A 13,407-nucleotide genomic window follows, 5' to 3' on the forward strand; every position below is an offset into this window, starting at 1 on the left:
AACTACGTTTTTTGGTCGCATCGCGTACCCAAAAAAAAATAACTAAAAGAGATCAGAAAGTCGCCCATATCCCATAATGGTATTAATTAAAAAGTACACTTCAGCCCGCAAAAAATGAGCCCTCACCCAGGTCCGTAGGTGGAAAAATAAAAAAGTTATAAGCCGCAGAACATGGCGACGCAACGCAAATTAGAAAAACCGTAAAAGTTGCGATTTTTTTTTTTAGTGGTAAAACATAACGAAAACTATATAAGTTTGGTATCGCCAGAATCGTAACGACCCATAGAATAAAGATAACCCATCATTTTAAACGAACTATGAACTCCAAAAAAACCGTAACCAGCGCAAAATTGTGCAATGGCGGTTTTTTTTTTTTTTACCCCACATTGAATTATTTCCTGATTCCCCAGAATATTATACGGTATAGTAAATGGTACCATTACAAAGTACAACTTGTCCCGCAAAAAAAAAGCCCTCATGTGTCTATATAGCCGGAAAATTAAAAAAGTTACGCTTATTTGAACGCAAGGAGGAAAAAAAAAAAAAAAATTACCTTAAAAGGCAATGTCGTGAAGGGGTTAATACTTGTATCTCAATCCATCCATCTGCCAGTGACGTGTCCATCACCCCACAGATGTCCCTCATCACCAAACCTATTGGGATATCTGCTTGATCCCTAATTAATCCAACAAATAGAGGAAGACTGTCGTATTGGGAAACCCTTGAAATCCTTGAAAATATAGGGCAACATAGGACATCATCGTCACAGATTCCTGGATATCTACTAACCAGAAGCAATGGGATGGTAATTCATCAACCATAATTATGGAAAAATTTTCTAAAAACAAATACGCAAAGTATCCCTGAGATATTATATTATGATTGTGCACAATAAAATTTTATGTCTAAAACGATTCACCTATATATTTAATATTGAAATTTATTATTAAAATTGTATTTTTATTTTAGAGAACCGTGTTGTTTGAGTTTTTGGTACAGCCAGCGCTGGCACACATTTATTTTTTCTCTCTCGATATACTAGGGCTTGACAACCCTGTTCCAGCAGCTGTTGATAGCACACCACACATTTTATATTTAATAATTGGCTAATAACTTATGCAAACAACTTGTTCTTAAAGGGAAAATAAAACAAAGCAATGGCTGTATGGTAACAATAATGAAAAGAATTACAGTTGCTATTTCCTGTGTCTATAGTATGGTCTATGGCTAGTACTAAGAGAACTTGTAGAGACAAATCTTACATAAGCTCCTGCAGGGCACAGTCCGGGTGTTTCAGTGCCTCACACAGGAGCTTCAGTCCATAGTCCCGCAGAGGATTAATGGACAAGACCAGATTAGTCAGAGAGTGGTGTTTAGTAATAACAGAGCCGAGATCATCACAGCTGGCGGAGGTCAGACCACAGCATTGTAACCTGATGGGAGATGAGAGATCTAGATTAGTTTATTTCTTAAAATTCTAGCCTCAGACTCAGCATGATGCTATTACTAAGCATGTATCATTTTTAATGTTTTTCCTCATGCAAAATAGCTATTTCCAAATGATTACAGCAAAATTAAACTTTTTAACAACAGCTTAATGTATTAGATATCAAAGATCTCTCCTGTATTACACAAACTAAAGCTGGCCATACATAAGGATGATATGACCTCATCGTATGTAGGTCATGGAGCGGTTGAATGAATGATCGTATGTACATAAAAAGCATATATGATGTGCTTACAACCGTTATTATAGCCGGCAGATGTGATGTGCAGCACATCTCATCTGAGGGTCAAACGACCCGCGGGACCGTGCATCATGCACAGGATCTGTTGCACGACCAGTATAGATTGGACATTCAATTCCAATGTTGTTCTACTATATAGGGCCTTTACGCAGAATACTGCAGATCTCATAAGCCATAACGGTGACTGCAAAGTAGAGCTATTCATTTTAAATTTTTTATCTGGTCTGCAATTGCTAACAGCATCTGTAAAAGGCAGAAAAACAGGTGTAGGATATAGCTATAGTACCGCATAGACATACCTCTCAGCATCCCCTATGGAACCAAAGTTGTGGCCATGAAGAATAGCCCTAGCATCATGGCAATACTCAAGTTCTGGTCACTCTGGGCCTGCCCCATTCCCCAAGCTGCCTCTAATATGTCTGGTACTGTGTGGATGGTGCACACAGCACCAATTCATCTATTGCTATGCTATGTGTAATAGTGGTGTCAGATCCCCCCTCATCCTTTCCCCACCATGGGACACTGCAGGATGCCGGTGGGACTAACACAAGCCAATAGTGATGGTTGGGGGGTATGTATAATGCAGGTGTGGCACAAAGAATACTCTGTAACTCTGTACAGGAGCAGGTTATGGATACGATTCCAGAAAACCTGCCTCTGGAAGGAGCCAAATATGTAATATGGTCTATGGCTGGTAATGAGAGAACTTGTACTGAGACAGATCTTACTTCAGCTCCTGCAGGGAACAGTTTTGGTTTATCAGTCCCTCACACAGAAGCTTTATTCCAGAGTCCCCCAGGTCATCCCATGACACATCCAGTCTGGTCAGAGAGCGGTTTGTATTAATAACAGAGCGGAGATCCTCACAGCAGGGGGAGGTTAGACAACATAACACAAACCTGATGGGAGACAAGGTATCTGAGTTAAATTATTTCTTATAATTCTAGTCTCACACTCCCATAGTAACACAGTAACATAGTAATTAAGGCTGAAAAAAAAAACATTAGTCCATCGAGATCAACCTATCTAGCTTGTAACTACTGACTTGAGTAAGTCATATCTATAGGATTCCCTTAGTGGCCAAAAATGCATCCAGTTTTGATTTAAATTCATTAACAGTAGTTGCTGTAATCACCCCCACCGGCAATGAGTTGCAGATTTTTACTGCTCTAATGGTGAAGAATCCTCTTCTTAATTCAGTACGGAATTTCTTTTCCTAGAGCCTCAGTACATGCCGGCGTGTCCTAAGTATAGGCCTGTTAGTGAACAAATCATTTCCCAGTTCCATATGGTTCCCAATCCTGTATTTGAACATACTAATATCACCTCTCAACCTCAGTTTCTCCAGTGAAAATATATTCAGCATGGTTAACCTATCTTTGTATTCTAGTGATTCAAGACCTGTTACTAGCATAGTCGCCCTTCTCTGTACCTGTTCCAATTCATTTACGTCCTTTTTAAGGTGGGGTGCCCAGAACTGAACACAATATTCCAAGCGTGGTCTCACCAATGCCTTGTAAAGAGGCACTATCACATTGGCATCCCTTGAATCCATACCCCTTTTAATGCATGACAGTGTCCTGTTTGCTTTTGCTGCTGCACTTGAGCAGTGTGCACTATTACCCAATTTTCCATCTACTGTATGATGACCCCCAAGTCCTTCTCTACAGCAGAATTCCCTATAAAAACTCAATTTAGTCTCTAAGTAGCTTGTTCATTTTTGTTCCCACAATTAATTACTTTATATTTTTCAATGTTAATCTGCATTTTCCACCTTTCTGCCCACCTTTCCAGTTTATATAAAAAATTTGTAGAGTTTCTACATCTTCTCCTGAGTTAATTTCCTTCCTCAATTCCGTGTCGTCCGCAAAAATTGCAATTTTACTCACTATGGGTAACATTCTATGATTTGCGGGGTTTTTTTTTTTTTGCGATTTTTTTCGCAAAAACGGCCGAAATCGCATGTTTTTCCATTTTCGCATATTTAATGAGCTGCGAAAATGTGAAAAAAGTGCGATTTTGGCCAACAAGTTGGACACACTGGAAATGCGATGGCTGCTTTTCGCAGCACATCGCATCCAGATGTTTTCACATTAAAAAATATACAAATCGCATATTTAATGGTATGCGATTCGTATAAACTGTGTCTAAAATTCGCCCAAAAACTATGACCAGGTTCTGATGGGCGAATTAGCCAGAACCCTGCACAGATCATTGCGATCTGTGCAGGGTTCTGGTGTAAAAAAAGTTTAAACAGTTAAAATAACGAGAAAGTCGGCTCCTGATTGGCCGCTAGTCGGCCAATAGAAACATCCGGAGGAAAGGCGCGGAAGATGAAACATCTCTGCGCCTCTCCAGTCCGTGAGCGGGTACCAGCCGGGAGCAGCGCGTCTGCCGGAGAGGATGCCGAGGTCGTCGCCGGAGACCAGGTGAGTAGGATTTCCTTCCTTAGAAACCCCTTTTGGACTACTTCGGATCCTGGACCCCGGAGACATCAGCCCTGGAGCCCAGGACCCCGGACCAGCCCCGGAACCAGGACCAAGGCCCCCGAACCGGACTCTTCTGTCCAGGAGCCCCGGACCCCGGATCCAGGGACCAACCTACGGGCTCAAGGTAGGTAAGTATCAGTGTGTGTGTTATGTATGTATTAAACTTTTATTTTTCAGGGTGTCAGTGTGTTTTATTTAACTATTTTTTGTACTGTAGAACTACAAGTGCCAGCGGGCCATTTAATGCCCCGCATGCTGGGACTTGTGGTTCTCCAAGTCCCAGCATGCGGGGTAGGCTTGCTGGGACTCATAGTTCTACAGTAGAAAACAATAGTTTTTAATCTTTTTTTTACACTTTGCATCAGCCCAATGCCCACCGCCCAGGGGCATCGGGGACAGCCCCGGACTTTCAGCATGGGCTGGTAAGTCCTGGAGGGGGGGGGACCCCTTCATTGGGGGGGTCCCCACTTCCCCAGGACCCCTGCCCATGCTGACCAGCCAGGGGGATAATGCTTTGGCCGCGGGACCTTATATAATAAGTGTCCCCCGGCTGTGGCATTACCCTGCTGGCTGTTTGGGTCTGGTGCTGGTTCTTAAAATACGGGGGACCCCTAGTCATTTTGTCCCCCCGTATTTCGGGAACCAGCGCCGGACCTTGAGCCTGGTGCTGGTTTCATTAAATCAAGGGGACCCCTATTTGTCGGGGACCCTGATTTTATGTCACCAGCACTGGCTCAATGAGCCCAGGGCTGGTTATGCTCTGGCGGGGGACCCCGCGCTGTTTTTATTTTTAAATTGCGATTTCCTGCAAACGTGCGATTTTCAGACCTAAAAAAATAGCACCAAATCGCACCTATTCGCACTATTTGGCCCGTTTTTCGCATCTCATTAAATATGCGAAAAACGGGCCAATCTTGCGATTTTCAAAAGTGCGATTTGGTGTGATAAAAAACATGCGGATTTTACCGCATAGCATAGAATGTCACCCTATGTCGCTTTCAATATCATTAATAAATATATTAAACAAGGTGGGTCCCAATACTGAACCTTGCGAGACTCCACTTTGGACCTTACCCCAGCTGGAATGTATGCCATTTACCACCACTCTGTCCCTGATTGTGCAACCAGTTTTTAATCCAATTACAAATTTTATCCCCTAACCCTAAATTACCTAGTGTTAGGGCCAGCAGAGGCGGAACCAGACCTGTCCTCTGACTCTGTTGCCCTGGATCGGTGTCAGTGAGCACATGTTGCGCTAGACTTCACCTTTAACCGCCCCGGCTGTAAGGGCGAAGTAGGTCCGCCCAGACTCTATTGCAGTCAGGTCTTATGGGGGACAACATGTTCACCGAGGCAGCCCGAACGCAAAAGGATAAACTAACTAACAACAGGATGGACAGGCTGGAACAACCCTGGGAAGGCTCTGGTGGGTGATACCACCCTGCTCTTTGCAGTGTCTTTGGGTGAAACAACTAGCAGGATAATACACAGCGGTGGAATCAATACCCAATGTAAATACACCATGGTATGGAGGTGATAAAGTTCACGGCACAGGTGAAACAATGCACAAAGGTGGTAATACACAGTATATGAATGTAACAATACACAAAGATGGTATATAACAAAATAACCCCCAAAACTCCCGGACTGAGGAAGAAAACCTCTAGAAGGTGAACTGCCTCTAAGTGTGGGCATACACAACAATGCAGATGCAATATGCAAGTATGATAAAGAAGGGAAGGCTGCAGGGAAACCCCTGAATTATCTGGGAAGATGTTATGACCACAGATGGGGAATCCAGCAGCGCGGGCAGATGAACACACGGCTGGAGACTCAGACTGGAAGCAAGATCCAGGAAACAGGAACACAACTGGGACAAGCACAAGGCAGGATCCAGGACACTCAGCAGGAGTGCTAGCTGGAGTTCACCGGGCTGTAGCAGGATACCATGAGGCTAGGAAAAGACTAGCAAGAACTTCTCTAGGAAATAGGAGCTCAGACCAAACAGACTAGCACACAGGACTGGGAACTAGGAACTCAGGAACAAGGAACTAGGAGCTATAACTGGCAGGTTTGTACAAGTCAGAATGCCTGATGAAGGCCTCCGATAATCAACACACCTGTGACCTCCAGCCCAGCAAGGATAACGAGATCACACTAGTGCATAAATTATCCACAGAGGACTGGCTTGAAATGGCACAGATGCACCACTGGAGGCCACCAGAGAGTCAATATCAACATAGACTGAAATTAACCTATGAAAGACCAGACAGATATGAGTCAATAATAATGACTCCTAACAGTTAGGAACACAGATTCACCACTGGAGGCCACCAGAGAGTCAATATCAACATAGACTGAAATGAACCCATGAAAGACCAGACATATATCAGTCATTGATATTGACTCCTAACAGTTAGGAACCATGATTAATGGTTCAGTTCTGTTTTGTGTTTTGTTCAGTTTGTGTTTGGCATTTGACTCTCTGGTGGCCTCCAGTGGTAGGTCTGTGCCATTACAGCCCAATATTCTGTGGGCTTCATTTATTCACAAGTCTGCAAGGTAGGAGCTCGTTATTACAGCTTGGGAGCTGTCTGGATCTCTCTCAGCTTAATAATCACTTGAGCTGTTCATAGGGCATTCTCTTTAGCTCTGCCCTGCCAGTGATAGCTTCTAGTTCCTGAGTCCTAGCTTCCTGTTCCTTTTGCAGGTAGCTGCTAGTTCCTGTTTCCTGCTGGACCTCTGTCAGGTTACTGCTCTGTTAGGAGCTCACCAGCCGCCTGCTGGTCATTAGTTCATTTCTCCCTGCACTCAGCCCAGTGCAGCCTTCCTGGCCTTTGGCAGTTCCAGCCTGTTTACTTTCAGTAGAAGAATCCTGTCTGTCTGCTCCAGTCTGTCCCAGCCTGCTCTTTACCATCATGAGCTGCTGGATGCTCCACGGTCCTGCTGTGTCTATTCCAGGTCACATAAGTGCTCCAGTGGAGCCTGGTTTTGTTCCTTATTTATTTATAAAGTCCTGGCAAGCTGCAGTATTCCTTAGTTGTTCAGTATTGCCTGAAGTACTTTTGGTCCAGCTCTTCCAGGTGTGGAGAGACCCACGGTAGTGGGTATACAGATGGGGCAGCTCTCATCCTGGCAGGGGATGGCGCTGGCGTCACCAGCCGCCATCCCCCGCCAGCACCATGGCGATGGCGAGAAGGGGACGCGCGCGCACGAGAGGCGCGCGCGTCCCCTTCCGACGGCGCTTCCATCCATTCCCCCGGGTCCCCACCGGCTTGCCGGCGGTAACTCGGGGTCCCTGCCGCCTGCCCGCACCCCCCCTAACCCCCCCTAACCCTGTCCGTCTCCCTGAGGCGGAGACGGACAGGGTTTCCGTCGCGCTGGCAACGGAGACTGAGACGTGCGTGCGCGTGAGACGCACGCGCGTCTCAGTATATTCGCTGGTGAGGCTGCTGGCGGGTCGCCAGAGGGGACGTCCTGGCAACCCGCCAGCAAGGATGAGACCTACTCCATCTGTACATTTGTTTTGGGGTACCATGTGTTTGTGTACTTATTATTTACTTTGACATGTTTTAGGTTGGAGGCACCCCAGTTCTGTTGTGTCTGGTGTCGGTGACTGGGTCGCATTCCCAATGGCCTGGTGCCGTTAGGCAGGTTGTTTCCCCAGGCAGACCCAGTAGTTAGATTTCCTTTTGACTGTACCCTTAGAGGATCGCTGATTCCTTGGGTGAGATTTAATAGGACGAGATATTCAGAAAGTGAGAGATTTGGTAAGAAATCTCCAGGTTGTTTTAAAGCGGCAATCATTTACACTTCAAAATCAAACTGGTTTTGCCGTGTAAATGATTTCCGCTTTAAAAAAACTGGAGATTTCTTACCAAATCTCTCACTTTTTTGAATCTCTCATCCTATTAAATCTCACCCATAGTCTCTCCATAACACTTGGTTGCACCGGAGCTGTAGAGGGCCTAACTCACTACTTCAAACGTGGCGACTACAGGCGAAGCCTAGCATTTGCAGGAATCAGCCATATCCCTTTGGGGTCAACAGAGTTAGTGTAGGTCTCGCCATGGCCATTCTAAACAGCGGTCCCGGCTGTTGGTTCACACCCAAAACCATAACATTATCACTGGCCCAACAGATTTATTTATTTATTCACAGTTTCTTATATAGCGCAGCAGATTCCATTGCGCTTTACAATAGTAGACAGTGATAAAACAAACTGGGTAACAACAGACAGACTTGGGGGTTAGAGGGCCCTGATGCAAGTTTACAATCTATAGGGATGTCCCCCCTGGTTACTGGCTGCTGGGGAAGATTGTGGTGATTGCCTTGTAATATACTATAATCTACTTACTGCAGTTCTTCCATCTGACACTGTCCAAACAGTCCAGATAAACTGGCTTCAGCACGAATCATTTCCTCTGTGATAGGGAATCTGCATTCCACGAACCTGCACAAAACACAGACACAGAGCTTATACTGTAAGTAGTGAGATAACTACCACTGGTGCAGCTGCTATGTCTTGGGAAGCTTCCAAGGTACACTGCTCCCCCTTTACCTCATACGCCAATAGCACAGAGGGGGTGGGTGGGGGGAGAAATGCAACAAACATCACCCCAGCCTGCCTGCCAAAGCCCACCCTGCCCCTACCTGCCTGGTTAGGACCTATTGACACCTCCATCAGATACCGGTGCTGTAATCAGGTAGTGTGACAGGCTGTGAACTGTGCTTTGAATACTGCCCCTGTAACACCTGTCTAATGGTTACATACAGTGGCGGTTTTTACCTATGGGCTGCAGGGCTGCATCCCCCCCAGGTAAAATCCGCCATTGTCTCTGCCTAAAGCGAAGCCAGATGCAGTCTGTGAGACTGCACTGGCTTCACTGTGAATGGCAGTGACTTCCTATTGGAAGTCTGACCTGCCAGTCAATCAAGGCAGTCCCATTGGGAGGTGATCCCTCCCTCCCAGATGCCTCTTTGGTAATGTGTGGCAGCCCCCAAAACTGGTTCTGCGCATGTCAGTACCGCGGACCATACTGGTTATGCGCCGGCCCAGGGAACCCGATCAAGCCTCCAGGGGCTGCTGCAAAGGCAGCCCACAGTGGCTTGGGCCAGCGCATGTGCAGTATGTATGAAGTAACTGCGCATGCACTGCAGGGGACCGGGGAGCATGGCAGCCCTCCTCCTCCATAACGGTAAGAGCCACCACTGGTTACATAGCCTCTGTGTGCTGGGCTATAGCTGCTACCCTGTAACACCTGTCTGATGGTCACAATCCTGCTGGGTTTTGGGATATGGCTGCTGTCCCTGTAACAACTGTCTGATGGTCACAATGACACAGTGCACTGGGCTATGGCTGCTGCCCCTGTGCTTCTGTACCTGTCGAATGGTCATATTGCTGCTATGAGCTGTGCAATGGCTGCTGCCCCTGTAACGCCTGTTGGGTGTAGAATAGGGGTCCGACAGTCGGGATCCCGACAGTCATTAGCCCAACATTGGGATCCTGACTGGCCGGACTCAGACAGCATAGTGAGTGCAACAAAGCCCCTTGCGGGTTTGCTGCACTCGCCATGCTGTGGGCACGGTGGCTCGCCACCTATTCTATTCTCCCTCTAAGGGGGCCGTGGACCCCCACAAGGGAAAATAGCAGGTGGCCATCAGGAACCCGACTGTCAGTGTTTTGACAGGTTAATGCCTGTCGGGACCCTGTCCGGCACCCCACCTGTCTGATAGTCCCATTGCAGATGTGCACTGGACTATGGCCTCTGCTCTGTAACCCCTGTCTGTTGGTCACATTGGTGATGTGCACTTATTGTTGCTGCCAATATACAGTAACACCTGTTTGAAGGTCACATTCCTGTTGTGCACTGGGCTATGGCTGCTGCCCCTGTAAGACCTGTGTGATGGTCCCAAAACTGCTGTCCGCAGAGCTATAGCTGCTGTTCCTGTAACACCTGTCTTCAGGGGCATAACTAGACCATTGTGGGCACCATAGCAAAATCTGGACAGGACCCCACTGTTGTCACTACAATGTCCGGGGGGGGGGGGGGCAAATGGGAGGGGAGTGAGAGACAAAGGATGGAAAGCAAGAGAGGGAGTGGGCTTCATAGGGATAAAAAGGATGAGAGAAAGGGATCAAGAGAGAAAAAGTTATGAGTGAGAGCAGTGACAGAGTGAAAGAATGCAAGGGCAGGAATAGTATTAGGGAGGAGAGAGGGGAGAGCAGTGGTGTAGCTAGGTACCACGTGCCCGTAGCAAGGGCATGTTTCGCTCCCCCCCTGATTTGTTATAGGCAGGACTCTTGCGTGGCAAAAAGGGGGCGTGACCTAAAATTATACCACACACCGTAATGCCCATTGTACATTTTAGCAAATGTTGTAATACCCATTACACATAAAGCCACATGCCATAATGCCAATTACACATAAGGCCACACATGATGCCCATTACATACTATATAACAATATAACAATCCATAATGCCCATTACACATCTGACACATAAGTGCCACTTACCTAGATGCTCATAGCTAGGAACTTTATGCTCAATGACAGGGGTTTCATGCTCGATGCCAAGGGGGACTGAAATAGCTTTTTGCCAAGGAGGAATAAAATAGCTAGTTTCCAATAGGGACTAAAATAGCTTTTTGCCAAGGGGGACTAAAATTGCTTGTTGTCAAGGGGGACTAAAATAGCTCATTGACAAGGGGGATTAAAAAGCTTGTTGCCAAGGGGGACTGCAGCCGGCACTCCTCACCCGCTCCCTGCTCTACCCAGCTGAGCTGTCCTGTCTGCTGCTATTTTCAATTAAGTCTCCCACTGGACCGCTAGCCAATAGTCGCTTGCAGTCCAGCAGCCATCAATGCTGCTTCTGATTGGCTGCTGGAACACAAGTGCCTATTGGCTAGCGGTCCAGCAGGAGACTTAATAGCGGTGGACAGGGCAGCTGAGCTCAGCCGGGCAGAGCAGGGAGTGGGTGGGAGAGGGAGCGGGCTGCACGTCTCCAGCGCCCTTTAATCTCTCAGCACCCGGAGATCGTGCTCTGCCAGCTCCGCCCGGGTTTGAAAGGATTGTGAGAGGCATCACTGTTTAACTACTACTCCCCGAGTAGAGGTTGTACCATCTGCACCCCCTGTCATTCTGATTGCAGCAGCAAACATATAAAACACTGGACAACCCAGTCTTTTCTCAAAGACATGAGTGATGAGGCTGCTCAGGGGTATATAACACCTTGCCCCCCCCCCCCCCACCCCAGCCAAGCTCACCAGGACTAGGAGGCAAGGTGTTGCTCAATTATAAATTAGAGATATGCGGCGGCCACTTTTTCAGGTTTTGGTTTTGGATCTGGATCTCCCTTTAGTGTTTTGGATCTGGATTGGTTTTGGCAAATCCACCCTTGCGGGTTTTGGTTTTTGGATCTGGATTTCTTTGAAAAAATGCTAAAAATGGCTAAAATAACAGAATTTGGGCCTGTTTTTGCCCCTAAAGTATAATTGACCTCAACAACATTAGTTTCCACTCATTTCTAGTCAATTTTGATCACTTCACAGCTCACTAAATTGTTTTCATTGACGGTAGTTGGGCCAAAAGGTTATATCGAGGTAGCTGGATGACTAAGCTAAGCAACAGCAGTGGGCATCACATACATGTGGACCTTACACTTCCAACCTGGGACATCTTGGAAGCAGAGCGGCACTGCAGGGGCAGACAGGGTGGCAGTTTAATAAACTACCCCAAAAAAGAGAAATGCTCCAAAGAGCAAAAAATACAAAGAGGTGCAAGATGAAATTGTCCTTGGGCCCTCCCACCCACCCTTATGTTGTATACAGGACATGCACAGTTTAACAAACCAATCATTTCAGCGACAGGGACTTCAGCGGCAGGGACTGTCACATGTGGCTGAAACGATTGGTTTGTTTGGGCCCCCACAAAACAAGCTGGCAATGGGCAGTGCACAAACTGGCTTTACAAGATGTCATCATAAAAAACGAAAAAAAATGCTCCAAAGAGCAAAAAATACAAAGAGGTGCAATATGAAATTGTCAACAAGCTGGCAATGGGCAGTGCATAAACTGGTTTTACGAGGTGTCATCCTCAGCATCCAATTCCTCACCCTCATCCTCTTCTTCACACACAATTAATTTGTTGTCACTGGAATCAACCAATACAGGAGGACTGTGTGTATTAGGACGTACAAGTTCTGGTGAAGGAGGTCCAGTTGTTGGAATTTGAAATTCATTTTTATGAACATTATCTTCTCCACGTTTTGTGGAAGTAACCTCCTACGGCGATCGCCAACAAGGTTCCCAGCTGCGCTGAAGACTCTCTCAGAATATACACTGGAGGGTGGGCAACTTAAATAAAGCAAAGACAGTTTGTGCAAAGGCCGCCACATTGCCTTTTTATCTTGCCAATAATAGAATGGACAGTCTGACATACCTATATCGATGCTATCGCTAAAGTAATCATCCACCATTCTATCAATTGTGATAGCATCATAGGCAGTAGCAGTAGACATGTCCATTATGGTAGGAAGCTCCTTGTCACAACATTCAGTTCTTGTTTGTTTCTTACCTGGTTTGTGGCTTCTCCTGTCTGTTCAGTCTGCTCCATGCTGCAAGGAAGTTCTGTGTGGCCTGAGCTTTGCTAATTACAGCACCTGGAGGAGTCCTTGCTGCTGACAAGCTCTGTATAGTTGAACTGTGCTGTGAGATCTGAGCTCAGCTAATTAGTAACACCTGGTAACTCTCTCCTGCAGGAGAGTTCAGTGTAAACTGAGCATGCTCAGCCCATTGATCAGTTCACCTGTGAGTTCCCTGTGCTTCCTATAAAAGGCAGCCTCTGGCAGAAAGAAGCTGCCAGAGTATAGGTTCACACCAGCTCCAGCGTTCCAGTGCCTTGTACTATTCCAGACTTCTGATTATTGCATCTGACCTCGGCTTGTTCCTGACCATTCTCTTGCCTGATCCTCCGGTACCGTGTCCAGTGATTCCTGTGTATGACCTTGGCTTGTTCTGTGACCATCCTCCTGCCTGCTCCCTGTGTACCGCATCCTGTGCCTTCCTGTGTATGACCCGGCCTGACTCTGACTAATCATTGCTGCATCCATTGGTACCGTATCTGCTTACCTGTTACTGACCCGGCTTGACGACCACGCTCCATATTCCA

The 13,407-nt window shown here is 46.6% G+C and overlaps 1 protein-coding gene across 2 annotated transcripts in view; it reads right to left on the reverse strand.

Moving 5' to 3' along the window:
• Nucleotides 1-13,407, reverse strand: part of LOC146007610 (NACHT, LRR and PYD domains-containing protein 3-like) — a 133,470-nt gene that overhangs the window by 75,058 nt on the left and 45,005 nt on the right. For both annotated transcript variants that reach the window (XR_014444366.1, XM_083146091.1), the window contains exons 6-8: nucleotides 8,595-8,690; nucleotides 2,477-2,647; nucleotides 1,263-1,433 (exon numbers count right to left, since the gene is read on the reverse strand). Coding sequence is in view for 1 of the 2 variants with exons in the window: in XM_083146091.1 (XP_083002217.1) it covers nucleotides 1,263-1,433; nucleotides 2,477-2,647; nucleotides 8,595-8,690 (438 nt within the window). In the remaining variant the exon portion in view is untranslated. The remainder of the gene's footprint in view (nucleotides 1-1,262; nucleotides 1,434-2,476; nucleotides 2,648-8,594; nucleotides 8,691-13,407) is intronic.

This window comes from Crinia signifera, chromosome 6 (assembly GCF_055691185.1).
Source record: "Crinia signifera chromosome 6, ASM5569118v1, whole genome shotgun sequence".
Taxonomy (NCBI): domain Eukaryota; kingdom Metazoa; phylum Chordata; class Amphibia; order Anura; family Myobatrachidae; genus Crinia; species Crinia signifera.